Below are 26,596 nucleotides of genomic sequence, written 5' to 3'. Positions count from 1 at the left end.
CACAGAAATGGCAGACTAGGGAGCTCCAAGAATTGGTCCCTCCACTGAAGCAACTGTTAAGCTGGCAAAAACGGGAACCAACTTTTTGGAACTGTGGAATTTAAACAAAACCTTGCAGAAACTAGGTGAATGCTTAATAAAAAAAGAAGCCACTCAATTTTGGCACTTCTGATTACCCACCTACCACACTACATATTCCTCTCAAATGTGCAGGGATCTTTTTTAAAGAGAGACCATATGTTAGGCTGCAAAACAAGTCTGAATATGTTTTAAAAGAATGAGATCCCATAAGCACAATGGAGTGAGGCAAGAAATCGGTAACAGAAGAAAAACTAGAAAATTCACAAATATGTGAAAACTGAACTACATATTCTTAACCCATAGGTCAAAACAGAAATCATAAGGGATATTAGAAAATACTTTGAGATAAATTAAAATGAAAGCAGAATATAAGAAAATTTATGAGATGCAATGAAAGCAATGTTCACAGGAAATCTATAGTTGCAAACACCTACACTAATAAAGAAAAAAAAATAAATGAAGAAAGATCTCAAATCCACAACCTAACTTTACTTCCTAAGGAACTAAAAAATTAACAGCAAGCTAAAACAAAAAAACAACAAAAGGAAGGAAATAATAAAGATTAGAATGAAGATAAATGAAACAGAGAGTAGAAGAATAATAGAAAAAAATCAACAGAACCAGAAATTGATTTTTTGAAAAGATCAACAAAATTGATAAACCTTTAGCTAGAATGACTAAGAAAAAATGAGAAAAGACTCCAATTACTAAATATCAGGAATGAAGGAGGGAACATGTCTACTGACCTTACAGCAATAAAAAAGATTATAAGAGAGTACTATGAACGATTGTATGCCAATATATTAGAGAATCTAGATAAAACATGCAAGCTTACACAAACTGCCTAGAAACAGACAAATCACAAAAACTGACTCAAGAAGAAATAAAAAATATGAATGGACATATAGGAAGTAAAATGACTGAATCATTAATCAAAGCCTTCCTCAAAAAGTTTGTACCAGTCCACTCATGAATTTTACCAAACATTTAAATAAACATTAATACCAATCCCTTTCAAACACTTTCAGAAAAAAAAAATCAAAGAATAGGAGAACACATCCTAACTTATTCTATGAGGTCAGTATTACCCTAACACCATAGCCAAAGACAACACACACACACACCAGATTAATATTGCTTATACAGATATAAAAATTCTCAGCAAAGTACTAACAAATTGAATCCAATAGCATACTAAAAGGATAGTACATCATGGCCAAGTGGGATTTAGTCCAGGAACATAAGGCTGGCCCAACATAAGAAAATCAATCAATGCAATACATTACGTTAATAGAACAATGGAAAAAAAAAACATGATTATCTAAATTAAAGAAAAGCATTTGATAAAATTCAACATCTTTTCATGATAAAAAAATTCAGAAAGCTAGCAATAAAAGGGAACTTATTCAACATCATAAAGGGCAGTGAGGAAAAAAACCCACAGCTAACACCATACTCAATAGTAGAAGAGTAAAAACTTTTCCCCACAAGATCAGAAACATGACAAAGATGCCCGCTTTCACCACTGCTGTTCATCATTGTACTGGAAGTTCTAGCCAGAGAAATTAGGAAAGAGAAATAAATACTAATAAAAGACATGCAAAGAAAGTGGGAAGGAAGAAGTACAACTAATTCTATTTCCAGATGTCATCATACTGTACATTGGAATCCCAAGAATCAATTAAAACTATTACTAGAGCTAATAAACAAATTTAGCAACATTGAAGGATACAAGATAAACAGAAAAGCCCATTGTGTTTCTATACATCAGCAATGAACAATCCCAAAAGTAAATTTAAAAAAAAATTCAATTTACAGCAACATCAAAAAGAATGAAATACCTAGGAACAAGTTTAAACAAGGAGGTAAAAGGCTTTCTATGCTAAAAACTATAAAACTTTGCTCAAGAAATTAAAGAAGACCTAAATAAATAAAAAGATATTACATGTCTATAGATTAAAAGATTTAGTATTGCTAAGGTGACAATATTCCCCAAATTAACCCACAGATTCAGTGAAATCCCAATCAAAATCCTAATAGCGTTTTTGGAGAAATGAAAAAGCGGATTCTCAAATTCATATGGAATGACAAGAGACCCCAAATAGCCAAAATGATATTGAAAAAGAACAAAGCTGGGGGAATCATACTTCACAATTTCAAAACGTACTATAGTGATCAAAACAGTCTACTGGCATAAGAACAGATGTATAAACTACTGACATAAAATCTACAGTCCAGAAATAAACCCATATATCTATGGACAAGTGACTTTCAACAAGAATGCCAAGACCACTCAATGGAGAGAGAACAGCCTCTTCAGCAAGTGGTGCTAAGACAACTGGATACCTACATGCAAAAGCATGATGTTGAAATCCTGCCTTATGCTATATATAATAATTAACCCAAAATGGATCAGTGGCCCAAACATAAGAGCTAAAACTAGAAAACTCTTTTAAAAAATGGCAGAAAATCTTCATGACATTGGATTCGGCAATGACTTCTTTGTTTGACATCATAAACAAGGGCAACAGAAAATAGACAAATTGGACTACATCATAATTTAAAACCTTGTGCATTAAAGGACACTATCAACAAAGTAAAAAGGCAACACAGGGGATGGGGGAAATATATGCAAATCATATCTCTGTTAAGGAATTGACATCTAGAATCTACAACTCAAGAACAACGAGAAAAACAGATCAAAAAATGAGAAAAGGAACATTATTGAACTATACATTTAAAATGGTTAAGAGAAATTCTATGATGAGTTTTATTTTACTATTAACAAAATTCATTTTTTTTTTAAATTGGCAAAGAAGTTGAATAGACACTTCTCCAAGGGAGATATATTCAAATGACCAACAAACACATGGAAAGATGATCGATGTCTTTTGTTATTAGGGAAATACAAATCAAAACCATAGTAAGATAAATTTATCTTACTTGGAATTTTAAAAAGGGAAAATAACAATTTTGGCGAGGATGTGGAGAGAATGGAACCCTTGTATTATATTATAATAAAAATGCAAAATTATGCGGTTGCTGTAGAACATCATTTGGTAGTTAAAAAGTTAAACCCAGAGCTGGGCGCGGTGGCTTAGGCCTGTAATCCCAGCACTTTGGGAGACCAAAGTGGGCAGATCACGAGGTCAGGAGACAGAGACCATCTTGGCTAACACGGTGAAACCCCGTCTCTACTAAAAATACAAAAAATTAGCTGGGCATGGTGGCATACACCTGTAATCCCAGCTACTCGGGAGGCTGAGGCAGGAGAATCGCTTGAACCCAGGAGGCAGAGGTTGTAGTGAGCCAAGATCGCACCACTGCACTCCAGCCTGGGCGACAGAGTGAGACTCTGTCTCAAAAAAAAAAAAAAAAAAAAAAGTTAAACTCAGAATTACTGTATGATTCAGCAACTCCAATCCTAGATACACATCCAAAAGAAGTGAAATCAGGTACTGAAATAAGTGCCTGAAATAAATATTCATAGCAGCACTATTCACAATAGCCAAAGGTAGAAACAACCCAAATGTCCTTTGAGGGATAAACGGATAAACAAATTTTGGTATAGCCGTACAATGGAATATTCTTTGGCCAAGTACTGATACATGCTACAATATAGATGAATCTAGAAAACACTGCGGTATGTGAAAGAAGTTAGACACAAAAGGCCACAAATTGCATGATTCCATTTCTATGAAATGTCCAGAATAGGTAAATCCATAAAGACAATGAAGACTGGTGGTTGCCAGGGACTGAGGGAAGAGTAGGGTGGGGAACAACTGCTTAATTCAGTGGTCCCCAGACTTTTGGGCACCCAGGACCAGTTTCATGGAAGACATCTTCCACAGACGGGGTGGGTGGGGGTGGTTTCGGGATGAAACTGTTCCACCTCAGATCATTAGACATTAGATTCTCATAAGGAGTGCACAACCTAGATCTCACAGTTCACAATACGGTTTGCAGTCCTATGAGAATCCAATGCTGCCGCTGATCTGACAGGAGGTGGAGCTCAAGCGGTAATGCTATCCACCACTCACCTGTTGCTGTGCAGCCTGGTTCTTTACAGGCCATGGCCCATGGCCCATGACCCAGGAGTTGGGGACCCGTGGCTTAATGTATACAGGGTTTCCTTTTGGGGTGACGAAGTTTCGTAACCAGATAAAGGTGGTAGTTGCAGAACATTAAGAATATACTAAATGCCACTGATTTGTTCACTTTAAAATGTTCATTTTGTATTATGTGAGTTTCACTTCCATTAAAACAAACAATTGGCAGAGTACAGTCACAATATTAATTTTAAAAAAATTAGAAGAAAATCATAAACATGTTAGCAACAACTAATTTCTTCAGTGTAGAGGTAGGACTGGGTTTGGTTTTCTTCCTTTTGCTGAATTACATTTTGCAAAATTTCTCTTATGAATATTTACGACTCTTAAATAACACCTCCAAAAAACTGTTCCCCTGAACTGCATGTTCAGTTAAAGGAAAAAAAAAGATCTCTGATTATAAGATGTGCTAGGAATGGCCTGGTGTAGAGACAGATAAAAAATAGGCCTGTCAATTCTAATAGATGTTATATTCAGATCTTGTCAGTGACCCTAAGCTGTGTTCTCCTCCTATTATTCTCTAAAAGTTATGCAGATATAGACAAAAAGAAGATGAGATTAGAAGTATAAGTGAACTCTCCCTATTAATTCAGACATGATTGGCTATTTGGACTGTGGATGCTATGAAATGGGGAAGATTCAGAAGAGTGCCCATATCAGTGATAGAAATTGTAAAGGTGCCATAATAAAACTGCTTCCACTTGTTGCATGCATATTTGGAAATGAAGATAGAGGCTAAAAGACTGAGTGGCTGTGGCTGGTCAGGGTGAAGGGAGGGTCATTCTTCAAGAGATTACGTAAGTGACAGCAGACAGCTGTTCTACTTCTAATGGGAACTCAGAGTGCTACTTAAATAGTACCCTGAACGCTTCTGCTTCTATATTAGGAAGGACTTCATTCCGAGAGTAGTGGCTTCTCAGATGCAAGCCCAAGGGAGACTTTCACTCTCTCCTTTAAGAATAGCTCAAGTTAAGACCGCGGAACCTACAGACTGGAGGACTCGGAAAAGATTATTTCCAAGCATGAGGGTTTTGCAAACTTTGATCTAATTAATTATGTTTGAAGAGTCTGGCTTATTTATGAGAGGTGAGCTTTGTAATTGTGACGTTGGGAGCCAAAATATCTTTTCCAAATCTCATTCCAGACCTTCCTGGCAGAGACTCTGGTGCTGGATCACCTACTGTAACAGACCCACAGAGGCACGCTAGAAGATAACATCAGCCAGACATGAAATCTGTTGTGAATTTGTTCAAATGCTCGTCTGCTCAAGCTAAAGGGCAAAGATAGGCATGTGGGTCTGTAAAAGGGTAATCAGCTCCAGGAGGGCAGGCAGCAATCCTCGAAAGGGGGGCAAAATAGTTGCAGAGTTACATGTGCTTGATCCAGTGCCATGGAGGTGTCCTGCATGCCACCCGGCACAGCGGTTAAATCTCCACCACTGGAATGCTCCTTTGCAAGTCCTCTCCAGATAAGAAGGAAAGAATGTAGCAGTTAAGAATCTTATCGTTCAAAATACCTGTCCCCAGGGACCCGCCTGCCAGGATGCACATTCCGGCTGCTGACAAGTCTGCATAGATGTTGGCTTGGTCTCAGGGTCACACATTCTATCATTTAATCGATCTTCACCAAACTGACACCAGACCTGGCGGTGCTTATGCCCTTTTCCACAGGTGACCAAGCACTGTAATGAAAAGCGGAGCTAGTCAGGGTCATTTCTGATCAATGTGTTGTGGTTTCTGGGGTTATTTATTGATGAGTAGGAACAGGTGTGTCCTTTTCCCACAGCAATCCCTCTCCCATAGCAATTTGTAAATATACTAAGCCTCATTTTTTTCCTTTTCTTCATTCATTTTATATTTATAGTCTCTGAGCCAGTTTCGAGCACAAAATAAACTCAACATAGCTCCATGCTGTAAAATTTGAAAAACAACATTCATAATTTTATAGCATAGGAGTTAAGCGTGGGGAATTATTAATCAGATCAACCTAGGTTTTAACACTTATATAACCAGGTCACAAGATCTCTCTGAACCTCAATTTTCTCATCTGTAAAATGAGAATTAGTGTCTACTGCAAAGGGTTGTGAAAACTAAATGAAACAAATCCAAGTAAAGCTCTTGGCACAATGTTCATTTAATAAATGCCAAATATAATCATCATTTTATCCATACTTATTGTAGAAAATTTGAAAACTACAGAAAAACATAAATGAAAAAATTATAATGATCCAAAATCTCACTACCCAAGGATAACCATTATCAATATTTTATTATTTTCTTTCCAGTTTTTTAAGAAACTTTGGATTATAGTGAATTTACAGTTTGATCTCCCAACCCCCATTTTATCGCATATTGTTACAAAGGTTTGTTACTTAGTTTGAAATTATACTTCAGCATTAGCTATCTAAGTAAAATTTAAACCTACTACTTATTTTATCTTTTTTAACCAAATACTAGAGATTTTTAAGCAAAGGTAATTTGTTAACCTAGAACTAAAGCACTAGGTTTGTAGTTCATTTGTCCAGGAATCAGATACTGTTAATCAAATACACTGTTAATTGACTACCATTTCAGGAGCATTAATAGTATCCTTTTCAGATTTATTTGATGGTGAAAATAAGCAGTTAATACTGCACTTATAAGGATGGGATAAGAGCATGGATGTAGGAGCTGTAGCAGGGAAACTTTTTCTTTCCCCATATTCCTGATTTGGCCCATAAAAAAGGAAACTTCTGTTTCGTATTTCTTATTTCCCTTCTTCCCCTTAAGGAATGTGGAGTGAGTCCTTGCTTGGTAAGAATCTCCTTGGACTGTGTTAACACTGGGCTGTGTTAATAGTGAGTGCTAATACTATACCATAAAAACATGAAAGAGGCTGCATCTTCTTTCTCTTTTTGTCCTGGGACCATCTGTGCTAAGCAATGGAGGGTCTGCCTTGTGCTTCATAAAGTAAAGGATGAGAAAGGCATAAATCTGGAATACTCAGTCTGGTCCATTTCTTTCTTTTTTTTTTTCTGAGTTTTATTTTTTTTTTCTTGCAGTTGGATGGGTAAGTCAGAGAGGTCACTCCCTGGGGTCTAATTCTCTTATTTCAAAGTCAAGGAAGTAGGAAACTTCATGTTGACTTCAGATGTGAGCTAGTATAGCTTTATGATTAATAAATCCATGATTTCCTTTCAGTGACTTAGCTAGGGCTCAAAGAGGAGGGAAGGTGATGGAATGGAACTTCAAAATCACAACAGAAGCTACAACAGTGAGTGATCCAGCCAAGCCCAAAGCACCTCTGAGGTCACTGGTAGACTAGTTACATCCAGTACGACAGTCATGGTGCAGGCAGAGAACTGGAGTTGTTTTCTCAAGGGAGACAAGGGAGAAAGGGAGAGGTGGGAGAAAGGTGCACAAGGGTTTGCCTTAAATAGACAGCACCAGAACTAGAATATAACAGATGACCTAGGGGAAATAACAGCCCTCCCATCTTACCTCTGACCAGTCTCCAGATTTCCACCGTGGACAAGGGAACTCATTGCACCTCTGAATGGTAACTTTCTCTTGATGTGTGCATTTGCTGTCATCCAGTACATCATTTCGGTTATTGACACAAATAGCCCTTCTTCTCTGGGTCCCACCATCACAGCTTTTAGAACACTGTAGGGACAAAATAAATAAATAAAACTGTTGCTAAGTTTCTTATAAAGTATGCTCAAGATCCTGGCTATGTTGTCTCTTCCAGCTCTTAAGAAACAAACACACAAGCTGGCCAACTCTAGTTGTTATTTTGGTGGAGATCTTTTCATGTTATCAGTTTGCTTACCAGGTTTATAATTAAAGTCAAAATTAGCTCATTGGCAAACAAAAATAAAACTGGGAATGGCTTGTAGAGTATGCAAAAGAAATCAGTTGAGTTGTTCCACTTCTTCCAATTTTCCACACATCATGCCCATGTCAGACATTACAAATCAACCATGGCTACTCTATTCTGGAAAGCTTGAATGGGGTCAGGCATTACAAATCAATCACGGTCATATCTTCCACACAGCCTAAATGGGGCTTACACACCTGCAAGGAGCCACCATCAACTAATCAGACAGCATCCAAGAAGACTCTTTGAGTGAGAGCCAACTTACTTCAGTCCAGGCAGAATAGCGCCAGCCACCCGTGTTACATTCCCCTGAGCATTTTTCACGGTTGCTTGGTTTGGGATGACTGCTGCAAAAACCGTCATCAACCTTCTCGGTCTTCCCATCCAGCCTGCTATATTTGGCACAGTAGATGTCCAATGTGCGGTAACCCAAGCCACACTGGGCACTACATTCACTCCTGCTGGCAACATGCCACCTATGCAAAAATAATGGGGCAAAACCAACATTTCTGTTAAAAATATATGCCTTATCTATAGTCAACTGGTATTCAAAGAAGAGTTGAGTTCTTTTTTCTTTCTTAACTCGAATACCATGAAGCCCAAAGCCACAGTCAGTTGCTAAAATCTAATTTTAAAACAACATATCCATGTGTTTTTCATGGCTGCCAATGTACAAAGAAGTCACAGAATGACAGCCAGAGGTGTTATCTTTGCGATGATTTTACCCCGACAGTCAATCTGAAATTCAAGCTACCAAAAGGAAAAAAAAATTTTTTTCAAGTGTATTAAAACCTGTGTACATTATTATCTGTAAATAAAGGCTCTTAAATTCCTTGAAGACATGGACTATATTTTATACAATTCAATTATACACTTTAAAATTAGATTTGAATCTATAAATCTCTGTCACCTTTGTATCCATACTACCTGTAATGAGATTATGGGGGGACATAGTAGGTATTCAGTACGTGCTGGCCAATCATCTGGTTCTTTTAATACCCTAGGAATATGATCAGCAGTGCTTAAATTTTTTAAAAAATAATACTTAAACTAAACAGAATATTCTAAATAAATAACCTTAAAACGTATTGTTGATTAGATTTAGAAGTCCAGAAAGGGTGATTTCCTTGTACTCTTCATTGGATTTCACTCTTGACTGTTCACTCATTACTGCTTAGAAATTGGGTGGTTTGTTCGTAACCAATGTCCTGAGACTACTTCCATGTGTACCTGTCCAGGGTAGAACTCAGGGTAAAAAAGAGTTCTGGCCTCATGCTTATCTTGGAATTTCTCATGAATGCCCCAAAGTAGGTCAGAGTTGACCATCTGGCAAGTAAAGTGGGCTATGGAGATTTTCCAATAGAGTGACACCATATTTGGGGGATTTTGTTCTAACCCGGAACATGTTCAATGAGAAATTGTAAAACAATGCTTTATCTCATCCTGTCACAGTGTAGTGGGGCAAACTCTCACTTCCTTCAGGAAGTGTGGCAAAAATGTGGCCCAATTCAACAGAAGCATCTGGAACTTTCATCTGCCCTTTGATTCTTGGCTACCTTCTCTTTGCCTTCGTCACCATTTCCTTGTGGAAAGGTTATTTTCCATCCTGGATGAAGAAGGAAGGTGTCCTGCCTCCACAAGAAAACACGCCAGCAGCTTAGCATGGCACAGTGGCTCGAGTGCCCCTGACAGTAATATCATCCCCAGAATCTGAGCAGAGAATCTTGAAGAGTCTATGGAAAGGGCATAGCACTGCCTTAGAAAAGTTCTTAAAATGCTACCCCCTGCTTTGTAGTCTCTCCCTGGATGGTGACCTTCAATGTTTCGTGTTCATTTAGTTCATTTCAAGGGACATAAAATACAATTGTATTTTAATACTATATTTCAGGAAACCATATTCCACAGTGTTGTTAATAAGTAGAAACTGAGAAAAACAAGTGGAAGCCTGTGTGTTTTTATTGCAGGGGAAGTTGTGGGATTAAATAATTTTAAGAACTACTGAATTCAAAAGGTTTTATATATTACAGAACTTCTCAAGGCCTTCAAAACGTTGATCAGCATTATTAACCTCCACTTGGGGAAGGAGATTCTTGGTAAGGCTTCTCAGAAATACTAGTGTGCTATGGATGGATCATCTTTCAAAATGAGTGATCCACAACCATGCTTTTAGAAAAGCTATTTCAGAGTTTGACCAATCAGTAACAATCCTCTCTTCAGTCTTTCAGTTTTGGACACAGCTACTTGACAATAATTACTGTAATGGTTATATTGACTGTCAGTTTGATAGATGCAAGATAGAACACCTTATTTAGGCTTTGTTTGTGTCTGTGTATTTTTCAGTGAACAATTTTATTTTCCAAACAATCTATACAGGCCAGTAAGCTATGCATTTGAATGTTGACAAATAGGCATGATCTTCTGGTTAATTTTAGGAATGAGCATGCACCTTTCTAATGAGGCCTTGGAAACTAATCCTAAACTCCTGGTTTTTCTTTGCATTTTAAAATTCCTAACCCTATGATCTTCACATCTACTGAAAGATCTGGACATAATCCCTTCACCTTTTCTTTAATTAGAGGTGCTATTATTACCATTGGAGCCTATGATCTGACCTGCTGTCCTTGTTTGGTCTGAGTAGAGTATATATAAAAGTTAAGTGTCAAAAAATAGTGACTTTCTCCAAATGGGAAATTTAGAATTTAGAATAGCTTAGTGTGCTAGCACACCTACTATATGAAACACAAAGAACTGAAGCCCTAATTACACCTAGGTATTGTGACATTATTTTTCATAAAAATCAGAGTATGAACTATAGAATCAGAAAGACCTGGATGTGAGTGTCAATTAAGTGACCCTAGTTGAAACACTTAGCTTCACTAAGCCTCAGTTTCCTCATCTGTGAGATGGAGGGAAACAGAATCTATTTCACTGGGATACTTGGGGGATTGAGTGAGGCAAGCCATGTGTAGCATTTCACACATATGGCAGACATTCAAGAAAAGTAGCTATTCCTGTTATAATTTACTATTATTATTATTATCATTATCCTTGGTGTTTCATTCTCCAACCAAGTTTTAAGTATCATGTAACTCCACATAAACCAATGAGCAGAAATCTATTTGAGATCTTTTGCATCATTTTACACAAAAACTCACGGCTTCGAGGGTACCTTTTAATGTATTAGCTTTATAAGCACTGTTTAAATTTTATGTCTAAAGGCTTCCAATGCAGGAGAAACTTTGGAGAACACCACATAAGTCAGCATCATCACAAATTAAATAGTGGCTCACTTTGGAATCTGCTCAAAGTGAAAAATAGTTTTTCAAAATAACAGCTCAAACATTATCTCCACCCTCAAATTGGTGCTCCATGGGTAAACTTAAAAAGAGGGTTCTTAAAGAATAATTTATTTTTTAGATCACATTCTATTATTCGCAATGCTATGTATAAATCCACCATCTTTGTGATCATAGGAGCACACTTAGCACTGTAGGCAGGAGTTCTGCTGTATCTATAGTTATCATCAGAGACTCAACCAGTCCCGTTCTGATTCAATCAGTGGAGAAAAAACAGGTAAGGGGCTCCAAGCAAGGTAGGGAACAGGGATGAGGCAAAAACTCATGGGAATTATTTCTTTTCACAAAGGAAGAGAAGCTACCCAGAATAGAATCCATGAGTAACACTCATCATTATAACTGAATTAAGAATAAAAATAACTCTCTCCTAGGGTATAAGCACAGGATCTAGGTGCAGATTTAGATTTCCGTCACTCCATTAACTAGTTGTGTGAGCTTGGGCAATTTGTTTAATGACTCTCAGCCTCTATTTTTCTTATTTGTAAAATGGTAAGAATAATAATATATAAATCATAATGTTGTTTGAAGAATTAGTAGGGTATTAATTATATTAACAGAATAATAGATAATGGGATAATATAAGAACTATCCTATTAGTAAAAGAATATTAATAGGATAATATATAACTATTAAAAAATAGTTTTTAGTAAATGGTTGACTCTATTACCATAACCATTACAGAGTACTGGGGAATATAGTGATAATTTGATATAAGGCTACTCAGAAAATGTCACCATTCTCAATTTATTAAGGTTGTTCCTCAAGGAATCTATCCACCAATTCATTTTTTCCCCAAACTTAAGTGATCAATTCAGTTTAGCAGTTAGTTAACTGATTATTTTTTCCTGAAGAGACTTGAACTTTAATTTAACTCAATTGGCTGAAACAATGGGTTTATATGGACGCTATCTACAACAAGAATATTGCCTAGTATAAATGTCTGCCTTTTAATGTCTTCTTGTTTTTTTTTTTACAATGACTTTTGTCAATATATTTTGGCAAGCCAATTTCACTAGGGCAATGAGCTAGAAAGTCAGTGACACTGGGTAGAGGCTAGAAAGATCCTGGGCTTTGAAGTCAGAGGCTTCAGGAAGAACTGGCAAAAATATGACACTCGTACCATAACTGCTCCTCTCACTCCCATGGCAGACATTAGTAGTCAACCTCAGAACTCCTCTGTTTTCTCAGAGCCTCAAATAGGCCTTATAATCTGCACTAAAGCACTATAGGCAGCCAATACCCTTTGATAGGATTTGGCATTGTAATGTGGAGCCTTCAAAATGCTTAAGCATTCACTTTTCTGCTCATAAATGGTGAGACCTTAACACATTCCTATACCACTCTCCACTGAATTTCCCTTCTTAAAAGGAGGATAAAACAGCAACTCACCTTAACTGCATTTAACTGTCATGCAGACTATAAAATGCAAGCCCCGACTACTTAATATTTCAATATGACACAGTCAATTTTGCAAGCAAATAGAAAAGCTTCAGAATGCTCTACCCACCCAGTATTTCCTGCCTCGGATTTTACACTTTTCTTAAATACAGAATTGTTTGAATATCTCAGACATCTGTATATACCTTTTCTTCTTGTTTCTTCCATGATGCTACCTTAGTGTACTGCAACTTTCAGGTGTGTAGGAGTTCTTCTACTGGGTGGTATACACTCTCAGTAGGTAGATGTAGGTCATTATGGGTACTTTAAGGGATGAGGTTCTCCCCCTTTTCTTTTGACTTTCAAAACAAGTTTTCACATACAATGTGACTCAATCATAATGCCAATACCTACCCAGCAAGTTGTGAGGATCAACTGAGAATGTTTTTTGGCAAGTGCCATACTCTATTAGCTATTTTTAATTCTTAAGTGAACAAGAAATCTGCACATGTGTGTCTTGGATAATCAGTTCCAGAGGGATGGAGAATTGGTTAAAGCTTATTTCACTGAAACACAAGAAAGGAGAACTAAAGACCAGCATCCCTTCCTTTTGCTTCTCCTGTTGGGGCCTCCTGCGAGACTCTCACAATTCAGTAATAAAGGCCTTGAGAAAACAGTGGCCCACCTCAGGTCACAGTCTGTGCCGCAGGGTTCAGTAATGGGTCCAGGCTGGGGCAGCCGATCGCATCTTTGATCAGAAACAGTAAGCTGATCAGATTCCCTGGTGCAAACAAGTTTTCGTTTCCGTTCCCCTAAGCAGAGAGGGAAAAAAAATTATTCAGGGAAAATAATCTATTCCATAAACTATTTAGACCCCAGACTGGCAAGCATTTTCTTTAAAGAGCTAGATAGTAAATATCTTCAGAGCGTAGGATCTCTGTTGCACTATTCAACCCTGACATTACAGGGCAAAAGCAGCCACTCATAGGCAATACATAAACAAAACTGTCATGGCTGTGTTCCAATAAAACTTTATTTGTAAAAGTAGGTAGGCCGGGCGCAGTGGCTCAAACCTGTAATCCCAGCACTTTGGGAGGCTGAGGTGGGTGAATAATCTGAGGTCAGGTGTTTGAGAACAGCCTGGCTAACGCAGTGAAACCTGTTCTCTACTAAAAATACAAAAATTAGCCGGGCATGGTGGCATGCACCTGTGATCCCAGCTACTCGAGAGACTGAAGCATGAGTATTGCTTGAACCCGGGAGGCGGAGGTTGCAGTGGGCTGAGATTGTGCCACTGCGCTCCAGCCTGGGCGACAGAGCAAGATTCCATCTCAAAAAAAAAAAAAAAAGAAAAAAAGAAAAAAATAGTAGGCAGTAGGCTGGATTTGGCCTACTGGCTGTGGTTTGCTGACTCCTCATTTAGACAAAAGAAAACAAAATAAATAACGTATGCTATGACTACTAAAACCATGCCTCTGGAAAATTACAATGGCAGAGGTGATTTTTGCTTGGTTTTACACATGTGTACAAAAATTTCTTAGGATGAAGAAACCTAAAATTTCCTGAATCCCTTAAAAAGTTCAACTTCCCAGCCAAAAATGACCAGACACATTCGAAGAAAAGAGATTACAGAATGTATGCAGATAGAAGGGTTTGCAGTTTGCATGCATTTGGCTATTAAAAAAAAAAAAAAAGATAAAAAAACTTCTCAAATCCCCAGAACGCAAATTCAAAGCAGATACCTTGGCAGGGTTTACTGCATGCTTGCCACGGCCCATGACTGTTCCAGTAAAACTGCTGAGGTTTATCTTCAATTGGAATATTGAAAGAATAGCGTACGTCGGGGTTGTATAACTTTCCCACCGACAAAACCTAGAATATGTGGACAAAACAGAAAGGAAGTGGGTGGGCTCGGTGATGCCAAGCAGAAGAAAAGGGTGGTGGGCTCATGGTCAAGTTTTTACCTGAAGCAAAAGTTCTTGCTCAATGCGATCTGTTGAGTTAATTCTTTCTACGGCAGTCTCGGACCCACTGTACTCTACCACAGCATTCCCAATGCGAATTTCCCTTTTGGCCATTGTGACAACAAAGTTTCCATTTAGCAAGAATTCACCTTTACTGCTTGATAAAGCTGTAGGTGAGGAAAGAGAATAACACATTGATCTGCTGTCAATGACTAGCTGTTTGAAATATGAAGTAACACCTGGATAGGTAGAGAGTCACTGTGCACAGAATAGGGACTTTTGAGCCAGACAGGCATGGCTTCAAGTCCCAAGTTTGCTACTTGCCAGCTGTGTGGCCTTGGGAATCATTTTCCATCCATCTCCATTTCTTTATCTCTAAAGTGGAGATAAAAGCACCTACTCCCTCGTGGTATCTGTGAAAAATAAAATGTAACCTAGGTGTCCTAATAAACCTTGAGCTTGTTATACAAGACCCACAGTTACAGAATTTTAGATGGAAGCAAAAGTGTTTATATGATTTGAAAATATGTATTAGTGAACTGAACACTTATAAAATTGGTTCCTAGACAAATCTATATATACTAGAATTAGTCAAGCCTGTTGAATCTTTGTTAAGTCTTTTTTGTTTGACAGATGTTGAAATCTGAAAATCCATGGTTAATATGATGCTCAAAGACCTCCTTTTCAGTGTAGCTCACTGTGGTAGCCAGCCTCAAATATCGCCCCAACCAGCCTTGCTGCATGGTATTCACACTGTGTGTCATCCCCTCCCACATTCAATAGGAATGACTGCAATCAGTAGGACAATGCAGAAACAACAGAACCTGACTTCTGAGTCAAGGCCAAAGGCACTATGGCTCTGCCTTGCTCTTCCTTGGACCTCTGGTTCTGGAAGAAGCCAGCTGCCATGTTGTGAGGATACTAAAGAACCCACAGAGAGGCCTGCAAGCAGCAGGGAAGTACTGATTCCTTCTGCCAACACCCTCTGAGTGAGTAATCTGGGAAGTGGATTCTCCAGCCCTAGTTGAGTCTTCAGATAATACTACATTCCTAACTGCCATCTTGACTGCAACCTCATGAGAGACTTCAAACCAGAAACACCCATACATGCTGCTCCCAAATTCCTTATATGAGAAACTGAGAGATAGTATATATTTGTTGTTCTAAGCCACTATGTCCTGAGATAACTTGTTACACGGTAAAAGATTAATACACCAACCCAGAACATTATTTCTAAACCTGCAACTGCCTCCCATTGTTAGCACATATTACATACTTTCTATCCCCTTTCTCACCTTTCTCCATGGCACTTTGTTTATACTCTCTCTTCCCAAACAAGAAATGTAAGACCCATGATGGTAAGAATGTTGGCATCATTTTATTCACTACTATATCCCAGTTTCTGAAAGAGCACATGGCAGGTGCTCGGTAAATATGTATCTTTGGGGAAGAATGAATAAATCTACTCCAGATCTTGCAAAAGATGAAAAAAATCAGTGATGCTGCGAAAGTGATATCGGAGAACTGCTTGAATCGAGTGCCAAAATGTTGGCCAAATGAGAACCTGGCAGAGTTAGACCAGTTATGGAATCTAAAATAGTCAAACCCATAGAAGCAGAGAGTAGAGTGGTAAATGCCAGGGGCAGGAGGGAGGGGGGATGGGGAGATGTTGGTCAAAGATGCAAAGATTCAGTTAAGCAAGATGAATACATTCTGGAGATCTAGTGTAAAGCAATGTGACTATAGTTAACCTTACTGTATTGCATACTTGAAATTTGCTTAAAGGGTAGATTATAAGTGTTGAAAGAAACAAAGAGAGTGGGAGAGAGAAAGAAGAAAGAAAAGAAAAGAGAGACAAAGAAAGACAAGGAAAGAGGAAGGAAGGAGGGAAGAAAAGAAAAAAGAAAACAAAAGGAAACGGTAACTATATGGGTGATAGATACGTTAATTAGATTGGTTTTGGTGATTATTTCACAGTGTATAGGAGTAGAAAAACATTAAGTTGAACACCTTAAATATATCCAATTTTTATTTGTCAAGTATCCCTCGATGAAGCTGAAAAAAGAAACAGGAAAGAAAATTGACAAGGAGGATGAGACAACAGCTGCTTCAGAAGAAATTATTTATTTATTAAAAGGTCAAGAGAGCTTATGGTGAAAGTTAATAAATCTCTAGAAAGCTTTTCTAAAATTGACTCCCTTTCAGATTTTACTGTTAAATTCAGACTTTCAGTCAAGAATATACTACTTGGCTATTATGTGACTTGATATGAAAAATATAAGCAAAAATATTTATTAATTGCTTTATTCTTTTCAAAACCTTGGCAGGATTAAAATGAAGATGTAGTTGATGGTCAAATACAAATAAATTTATTTTCATAAATTTTGATTAATTTCTCAAGATAAAATCTCAATCACATCTTTTCCTTTTAGTAGTTAATTCAAAATTTTGATAGTGCTGCTTTTTTCTCCCCTGGTACCACTGCTCCTTGAATAAGTCCTCTGGAGTGTCGGGCTTGACATGAAGCAGGTATTTAATAAATCAGAGCTACTAAAAATTTGGGCTCTGAACAAAGACTAGAGAAAGGCCCCCCTTACCGTCTGTAATTTGTGCAAGAGTAGCAAATTTTAGTAGTGAGGATGCCCTTGAAAGGTACAGGCCATATATTTAGGTGAATAAAAGGAACAAGGACATTTAACTCACAGATGGCAAATAATTTTCATCCCCAGTGCCAATGTCAATCAATTGGTAACAGCTGCCCAAGAAACCATGCTGAATGTGATTCACCGACAGCATCATGTCTTAGCATCATATTGATGATACCTGTCTTGGTTGTGGAATGAGGAGTGGACAAGATGTCTTAGGTATTAGCCAGATCCTAACTCATCTTTCATTGATGCAGGCCATCTCATCAGTGTAGGTGACACATTATCTTTCACCACTCAGGAGAGAAGCAGTGTGTACACAGAAGAGGTTCCAAGGAGTTAGGTTAAGTAAATATTATACCCTTATATGGATATTAAAGAGGGCTGAGATGAAGCTCTGAATATTTGTGGTTCAGCAGCAGCAGGATCCTTAATTTTCGTAGACATGGGGACCTCACAGAGTTCATGCAATTGGACACTTTACTGACGCAGGGCTATTCCTTCCAGGATTAGGAATTAACTGCATTGAATTCTGTTCCTAATCCAGCACTTCATTTACCAGAATTCTCACCCATGTAAACAACATTTGGCCCCAAGAGAAGAATAAGGTGCCTTCATTTGAAATGATTGGGAAGGACGTGGTAACACAGGGAAATGTCAAGATTAGCTTTTAAAAGGATAAAATACCCTCCAACTTCTTTGCTCAAAATCCTTTGGAAGTCACCACTACCTATAAGATAGTACAACCTCCTTAGCATAACCTCCCTGTAACTTTACAGATCTTAGTCTTCACCTATCTTCCTAGTCTCACTGTTCACTCCCACCAATAAACCTAAATTTCAAGTCCTGTGTATTTCCAGGTCAGCCATATATCATTCTACATGGTGGCAGTAAAGTGAAGTGGTTAAGTATGTAGCGTCTGAAGTCCGACCAATAAGGATACCAATCTTTCCCATTTTCTATTTGTATCACCTTGGATAAATTACTTAACCTCCCTAAGCCTCAGTTTCTTCCTCTGTATAATGAGTTTTTTATAAGATTGTTATATGGATTAAATAAGAATCCATATCAGCTTTAGTTCCTGGCAGATCAAAATGCCTTTGTACGTACTGTCTCCTTATCACAACTCTATAAGGTAGTGTCTATTATAGAAGCCTAATTTATGGGTGAGAAAGGCATGACTTAAAATAGTTAATTTCCCAAGGCCAGGTGGCTCCTAATCATGGAAATCCATCTCCAGAGTCTATAAACTACTAAAATTTTCCAAGAAGGGGGTCAACAAACATTTGTTAAATGAGTAAATGAGTTCATGCATTCGTTCTCTTGTATACAAATAGAAACTAAGTATGTTTGTGTTGTAGATTTTCTTAAATGTAAATTGTTCATTTTGTTAGTCTACATGAGCCCTTGAGCAAAGCAGCCATTTAAAAATCCACTTTTTCGACTAATAGACATTGGAGAGTACCAAAGGTGGGAGGGTAAAAGGAGGATAAGGGTTGAAAAATTACCTATTGGGTACAATGTTCATTATTTGGGTAACGGATACTCTAAAAGCTCAGACTTCACCACTACCCAATATATGCATGTAAGAAACCTGTAGTCCTACCCCTTAAATATATAAAATGAGAAAATAAAAATTTACTTTTATAAGCCCAAGAAAGATCCCAACCCATAGTAGGTGCTCAATCGATGATGCTGAAAGAATAAGTGACTGATGGAGTCTGACACTCATGACAAGGAGGATAGAGCGCTTCCAGCCAAATGACTCTTTCTCAGTCAGTGTAAACCTCTGACAACCTCGTCTTGCCTGCAGCTCCTGCAGCGTGAGACCCACCAGCCATGAAAGAGGCGGGAGTTTCAATGGGTCACTGAAGCCGAGGTTGTTTCCGTGGCACCTTGGGCATCCTGAGGCTGCTCCCTAATGCGGGTCATTCAAATGGTGACAGTATGATGTGCTGTCAACAAAATCACCCAATTCTTTCAAATGAAGTTGCATGCTAGCTACCCAGCTGATGTCTTGATAAAAAGGGGGAAATAAAATGTCACATGCCGGTTCTGTAAATCAAGTGACAATCCAGTGTGGTCATATGCAAAGAATGATAGTCTATTCTGGGTTAATTTGGGGGGTCTTTTCCAATGTCTCCAGGCTTCCTTTCATGTTTTGCTGACTCAGGGTGTTTAACCCTTCCGTGCATATTCTTTATTTCAGTAGATGTGAGTAGGGAGAAAGAGAGGAGCACAAATGATATCAGATTCCTCTTACGATCTACCCTGATAAATGGTTTGGCCCCAGACATCCTTAAAATCATCAGATGAAAAAAAAATCCTATTTATCTTGCACTGCATTGATTCCCATCTTCCCATTGCCACAATTAATCAAGAGCTAAGTGTACTGGAGACAAATAAGTATCACAGAAATGGCTACTTTTTCTTCTAAAGAGATAAGAACATGGTGGCCCTGGGTACAATTTGGCTTTAGCTCAACAGGAGGAAGGGGTCCATGTGAAAGGATGACCTTTGACAGGAAGGCTTTCTGCTTTGGTACTTTGTGAAACAAATAGTTTCCTGAAAACAAGAGCCTAATGCCCAACCTCCCACTAATGCGATTAAGGGAGCTAATTTCCTGGGTTGGTTTCTCTCCCATTGCACCCATCAGAGCTGGGTTGCTACAAAAGGCCCTCTCTCCTGGAAATTGCTGCCTCCTAGAATACACAGAAAAGTATGGCTTGGCTGACACTGAAAAAAAACATAAGGGATAAGGATGAATATTGCTTAGCAATGGAATAGCTGTGACTGGACTCAACGCGAGACTCAGTGTGGGTTGTAAAACCTTCTCAGTGCATTTGCTGCATCTTCCCTCAAGCCAAGAGTAAATATTTACACATGCCAGACTTGATGACAACGTCAAATTCTTCCTAACTTGTTGAGTAACCACCGTGAGGTTCAAAGGCTCTGAGGTCTCGACTTTCACACTCAGTGGACTGTGACTTGCAATATAGGCTTGCACACTTTTCATTTGCTTCTAGAGAGATTTCCTTATGCCAACAGGTGACTTTCCCATTCTATTCCATTAAAGAGTCATAACTGGCTCAGACTGCCTGTCCCAGATGACAAATCTTCTTTAATTTTGTTTTCATTCTTTACAAGGAGATTAAGAAACCTCCACTGAATAATAAAAGGTTATCAGGAGGCCCTCCCTGAATTCAAGCGCTTGATGTGCATTGGTTAAGTTGAACTGAATTGAGGCCACTACTTGGAGGGAGACTGTTTATCCAAGAAAGAGAAGGATAGCAGAGAATCCTTCTCTCTTTCGAAGAGAAGAAAGGAGCAACTCAACATGGCCTTCAGGTCTCCGGAAATTAATTTATAAAGCAGGCTGCATGCAATGCTGTTTGATTTAATTAGGAAGTAGTAAGGACACAGCAGCCACATGCTCAAATTTATAACCAAGTGTACAAAGAAAAATACTTGCCCCATTCTGCAGCTGTGCAAGGAGAAATGAAGGATTCCCCCAAAAAATAATTTGAAAGCAGTCTTCCAAGAACTTTGTTAATTGTCTTATAAAGTTGTCACTCATTTGGATGTTTCGGGTAGTGAAAAGCTGATGTAGTGATTGAGTAATTAATTCCAAGTAAGGCTTTACGGCCCTTGAAAGAAGAGGTGAATGTACATTTCCAAGGTAACCTCATTCTCCATTAAGCACACAGTAGGTAGTCATTAAAGACGGCATTGATAATGGCTGTTCAACAATTCAGCAATCATTTGCTTTGTACCTATCACATGTAGGCTTCATATCCGTAGCTTAAGATGTAAAGACCCTGCCCTAACTTTAAAACACTAGTGGTCGTATAATAAATATGTAACTAGTCTTGTCATCTCAGTTGAGGACAACTCCATCCTTCCCATTGCTCAGGTTTTGACCTTGGAGTTTTGAGATTCCTTTGTACCTTTAACTCTTGTGTACCTTCAACTCCTTTGTACCTTTAACTCACACACTATGTTCAATCCATCAACAAATCATATTGGTTCCAACTTCAAAAGATATCCAGAATCTAACCACATACTGCCACTTTCACAGCTCCCATTGGGGCCAAGCCACCAGCATCTCTCTCCTGGATTACTGCAATGATTTCCTAATCAATGGCAACTGCTTCTGTCCTGTACACACTTCCCCCACCATCTCTTCGCAATGTACCAGCCAGAGTGCTCCTTTAAAAACATAAATGCAGTAAGACGTCATTCCTCAGCTCAAAACCTCCAGTGGCTCCTGATGTCTCTGAGTCCAAGCCAAAGTTCTTATAATGGTTATATGGTCGTGTATGACCTAGCCTTGTTTAACCTTACCTAGGAGTGTCCTCTGTGCTCACTTGGCAACAGCCACACTGCCTCCCTCTGTTCTTCCCTACTTCAAGGACTTTGCAATGGCTATTCCCTCTGCCTGGAATGCTCTTCCCCTAAATAGCTTATTATCTTGCTCTATGATTCAAACATTTCAACTCTACTGTCCACATCTCACCCTTGGTATCCCAATTTGCCTTAGGCTGCTCTGATTTCTAGCAGCACTTATCACTATAGCAGTATGGAGTTTTCTTATCTATCAGGTTACTGTTTATTGCCTATTGTTTATTGTCCCACTAAAAAGTAATGTCCAAGAAGACACAAATTTTTTTTATCTGTTTTGTTCATTGTGCCTAGAACAGTGCCTGGCACATATTAAATAAGTGAGTGAGTGAGTGAATGAATGAATAGTGATAGCAAATGCCATAATGGAGTCATGTATAAATATCATACTTGATTAGCATGCTTAGCTGAAGGCTCACTGTCTATCTATGCAGCTTCATGTAGACATTCCAAAATAGAGATATAGACTTTAATTCAATTCAACAAATACTCATTTACTGGCTGAATATGTCCAAATGCTTAGATTAGGGGCCTCTATACAGGTTGAATTCAGATGAATAAATAGAGTTCTTGCCTGGATATTACAAGAAAGAAAGTACATTCATTTCTTTTAAAGATTGACTGCCCAGCAAGACAGCTTTAATTTATTCTAGATCTGAGTATAAGCCATGCTGCTCTTCACGGCTGGGAAGAGTTTTGTGTAAGGTGACCAGTTAAATCCCTTTCAGTCATGACTCTACTCTCCATGTCGTCTTTCTTTTAAATGGCAGTTAGGCAAATTTCACAATCACTTACAGCAATTTACAGAAAAATAAAGTGAGACTGGGCTGGGCATGGTGGCTCATGCCTGGAATCTCAGCACTTTGGGAGGCCAAGGCAGGAAGATTGCTTGACGCCAGGAGTTCAAGCCCAGCCTGGGCAACAGAGTGAGACATCATCTCTATAAATAAGAAATAAAAATAAATAAAAAGCAACTAGCTGTGCATAGTGGTGAGTGCCTATAGTCCCAGCTACTCAGGCTGAGGTGGGAGGATCACTTGAGCCTGGGAGGTTGAAGCTGCAGTGAGCTGTGATCACACCACTGCACTCCAGCCTCGGTGACAGAGTGAGACCCTGTCCCAAAAATACAGGGAAGGGAACACACAATGGGGCTTGTGGGATGCAGGATGTGTGGGCAAGGGAGAGCATCAGGAAAAATAGCTAATACATGCTGGGCTTAATACCTAGGTGATGGGTTGACAGGTACAGCAAATCACCATGGCACATGTTTGTTTACCTATGTAACAAACCCGCACATCTTGCACATGTACCCCAGAACTTTAAATTAAGAAATAAATAAATAATAAAATAAGATGGGGCTGGGCTGAGCAAACTGTTGAAAATCAACACAGGGTCATCAGTATGTTGTGGTTTAAATATAAGGAATAGATATGAATTTATCATGCACCTAGGTTCAGTGAGAAAAGGATAAAAAATCTGTGTAGTATTGCTATTCTAGTAATGACTTGAGAAAAATACGGGTCGCCATAGAACCTTTTGCAATGAACAGGCATAATGAAATACTGAATAAGTCTACCAGTGGTCTGCTACTGGTTAGAGCTGATAACATAAAAATTAAGTCAAGTAATGCTTCTAATAAAACATTTGCAAGTCAGTTCCCCACAGGACAGCTTTTTGAAAAGACTCAATGAGAGCAAGGATTTTATGCTGAACTTAGAGGATAAGTACTTTCAAAATTTAACTTGGGGCCTTTGTATTTTTTAAGATCCAGAGTAAATCTCTTGATATCAAATAGTGCAGCTACACAACTTTTCAATCAATACTCTGAGGGCGTATGTATGAGGGAGAAATACAATGGTGAATTTTGAGAGCCACTTATTTTATGAAAATCCATGACATCTGAAAGCTCTCCCTCTGCATACCAGAGAAGGAAGGAAGTAGTATCTGGCCACTGCTCCATAGAACCAGAACTCGCGAGTAGCGAGGCATTCCATCTCACCTAAGTAGTTGTCATCATCTGTTTCCCCTGAGAAACTGTGCTGCCGCACATCAATATTGGTAGCACCAGCTGGAATTCGGACCACAGTATTGTAACCTGAAAAGAATTTAGCAGAAATTCAGTACTCCACAGAATGGTTCACTTTCTCTAAGTATGGAATAAAAAGTGGACAACAAAGGAATAGAATATAATTCTCATATAATTCTATTAGGTGCCTTCTCGTCGATGGATAATCCACCATAACAAGACTGATTTTTATGCTCGACATTAATATTTTTGCATATTACACGTGGTTACCAATTTTCAAACTTTGACCATATTCCTTCTCGTGGTTCTTAGGAGCAGATTCTTACCATAATGTACTGTATTAAATGTTCCTGCCACTGTTTTGCATGAAGAATTATCGCCACCACAAACCCCACATTTATCTCTCCGGGCTTTTGAGTTTAAAACATGATCGCATCCAGCTTGCTTTTAAAAAGAAAAGATTTGAAATAAATGTAAGTATTATAGAGATTATAAAATGGCAAATAATGTGTTTCTTTTAATCGTGTGCACTAAAAATGACAAGAAAGTCAAGTTCCTTAAAACTTGCAAAGGTTGAAAAGTGAAATTATATACTGCCTTGCTATTTAAAATGTAGTCCTTGGACCAGCAGCCATGGGCACCTTTGATGTGGTCAGGAATGCAGAATTTCAGGACCCACCCAGATCTACTGGATCAGAGTTGGCATTTTAATAGGATTCCTCAGGTGCTTCATCTACAGATAAAAGTTTGAAAAGCACCAGTCTGTAAGTAAGCACAGTAATTTTTTAAAAAATTGCTTAGGAACGAAAAAAAAAGGGAACAGGTGAGAACTGTATCTAATTAAAGAGCTCATGCCCCATCTCAAGGGAGTAGCTGCTGTCCACTCCAGACTATTGCTGCCATGAGGGAATGGGAGCCCTGTGTTGACATTTTTTCCCAATTTTCCAAAGAAGCTGGAAAAATTGATTTTATGTAAAATCCCATACGTTTAAATATTGGCTATGAATGCCAGCCAAAGTACGACCATGGGCCTCCAGTTTGAGGCCTGAAGCTCCATCAAGTGGCCTCCTGAATTTCTCCCCATATTAACACAATGCAGCCATGTACACTGAACTCTGAAACATACACTGACAATGACCAGAAGACCAGAAGAACAGAGTCCACATTCTTTTCCATTTTCTTCATTTGTGTGAACTAATCTTTGAGGAAAAACTCAATGTGTTGCTTTGAAATGGACAGACAAGGAAATCTGTAGTATAAGCTATTAGTCAGTGGGTGATGCCCTTAGGGGCTCTTTCAATCAAATCCTTCCAACCAGGAACTCCAATGTGCCTTTGGACCACAGGCAAAAAAAGAAAAAAAACAAACAAAAACAACCAGAGGCATCATCTCAGAGCCCAACCGGGTTAGGAATAATTTTTGACTAACAAGAACGGTGAAATGGTATCTAGCCCCTGAGAAATCACTGCTCTGATGCTTTGCTGTTTCCCAGAAGTTTCTCAATTTCCCTTTCAAGAATAATTAATTAACAGGAATGTCTCAGGTAGAAATGATCGTGGTTAAAAATGCAAAGAGAAACTTGAGTGAGGCCAGCTCTTCTTCCTGACATATTTCTCGACCTCAGCTACTCAATCTAAAAAATTTGCTGTCAGAAAGCATTTGGGAAGTATTTGCTTAAGCATTGAGGTTATAGCAAAGGAGTGTGTGTGTAAATTGTTATAATAAATTTTTAAGGAGACGTTTTGTGCAAGACCCCCACAGAGACTGAAAATGTCAAGAAAAATCCAGGGCAATGGTTCCCAAACGCTGGCACTACATGCATCAGAAAAAAGTGATATTGATGCTGTTGCTGATCCTGGGGCCACACTTTGAGAACCACTGCCCTGGCAATAGTGTACAGATACTAGCAGTTGCTATTCTATCTAGGAAGCCACAAACCACAGGTTGGCAGCAGGAAAACACAGTGAAGAAAACACCATCTGGGACTTACCCGGCAAAGGCCCTGGACACAGATATCATTTGTGTCCTGGCCACAAGGAGTTCCATCTATCACTCTGTCTCGAAGCTGATAGTAGGCTGTGTTCCCTGCCACTCTGCAGAACAACTTGCACCGGTCCTTCATCAGAACTAGAGAGGAGAAACAATACAACTTGACTTTTGTGCCTGGCCTCGGTGCCGGCCGGCCAATGGTGGACAGATAGACCAGACACACTTACTTCCACTGTATTTAGGGACCCAGCGCACATTGGGAAGCAGACCATTGATGTTAAAATGCTTCCCGTCAAAGTGAGCACACTGTTCATCTCGGAAGTCTCGCTTCTGCTTGAGACATGGCTCCGTGTTGCAGGACTTAAATTTCATTCTACGTCCTACACAGTATTTTCCACCATTTTTTGGTCTGAAAAAAAAAATGTGAAGAGCACACACACTGTATTATCATGTATTCCTCTGAACATCACTCCCTCATTCATGACTTCCTGTCTTCTAAAGAAGTAAATCTAGGGTGGCAAATGACAGAGGAATGGGCAAGAGCTCTGAATCCTGGTTTTGCATCCTGTCTTCAATACCATGATGTGTATAACTTTGGGTAAGTCACCTGACCTCCGCAAGCTTCCCTTATATTTGCAAAATGGGATGTAGCTATCTTGCAGGCTGTTGTGAGAATAAATGTTAGAATACATAGCTTAAAGTGTGAGACACAAAGCCTGAATCTGAATCTATTAGGCCACTTTTTGTTCCTTTTCTTCCCAACATTCATGGTACTTCAATGTTAAAAATG

At 38.7% G+C, this 26,596-nt stretch overlaps 1 protein-coding gene across 3 annotated transcripts in view; it reads right to left on the bottom strand.

Moving 5' to 3' along the window:
* Positions 1–26,596, bottom strand: part of ADAMTS9 (ADAM metallopeptidase with thrombospondin type 1 motif 9) — a 172,196-nt gene that overhangs the window by 92,109 nt on the left and 53,491 nt on the right. For all 3 annotated transcript variants that reach the window (XM_024245076.3, XM_054551907.2, XM_054551908.2), the window contains 10 exons: positions 26,034–26,215; positions 25,808–25,944; positions 24,144–24,261; positions 23,791–23,886; positions 14,746–14,912; positions 14,524–14,653; positions 13,467–13,593; positions 8,314–8,524; positions 7,670–7,834; positions 5,707–5,871 (listed from right to left, as the gene is read on the bottom strand). In XM_024245076.3, coding sequence (XP_024100844.2) covers positions 5,707–5,871; positions 7,670–7,834; positions 8,314–8,524; positions 13,467–13,593; positions 14,524–14,653; positions 14,746–14,912; positions 23,791–23,886; positions 24,144–24,261; positions 25,808–25,944; positions 26,034–26,215 — 1,498 coding nt within the window. The remainder of the gene's footprint in view (positions 1–5,706; positions 5,872–7,669; positions 7,835–8,313; positions 8,525–13,466; positions 13,594–14,523; positions 14,654–14,745; positions 14,913–23,790; positions 23,887–24,143; positions 24,262–25,807; positions 25,945–26,033; positions 26,216–26,596) is intronic.

The sequence above is a fragment of the Pongo abelii genome, chromosome 2 (genome assembly GCF_028885655.2).
Source record: "Pongo abelii isolate AG06213 chromosome 2, NHGRI_mPonAbe1-v2.0_pri, whole genome shotgun sequence".
NCBI classification, from domain to species: Eukaryota; Metazoa; Chordata; class Mammalia; order Primates; family Hominidae; genus Pongo; species Pongo abelii.
Note: the sequence above shows the minus strand (reverse complement) of the source record. Positions and strands in the feature narration are given on the sequence as shown.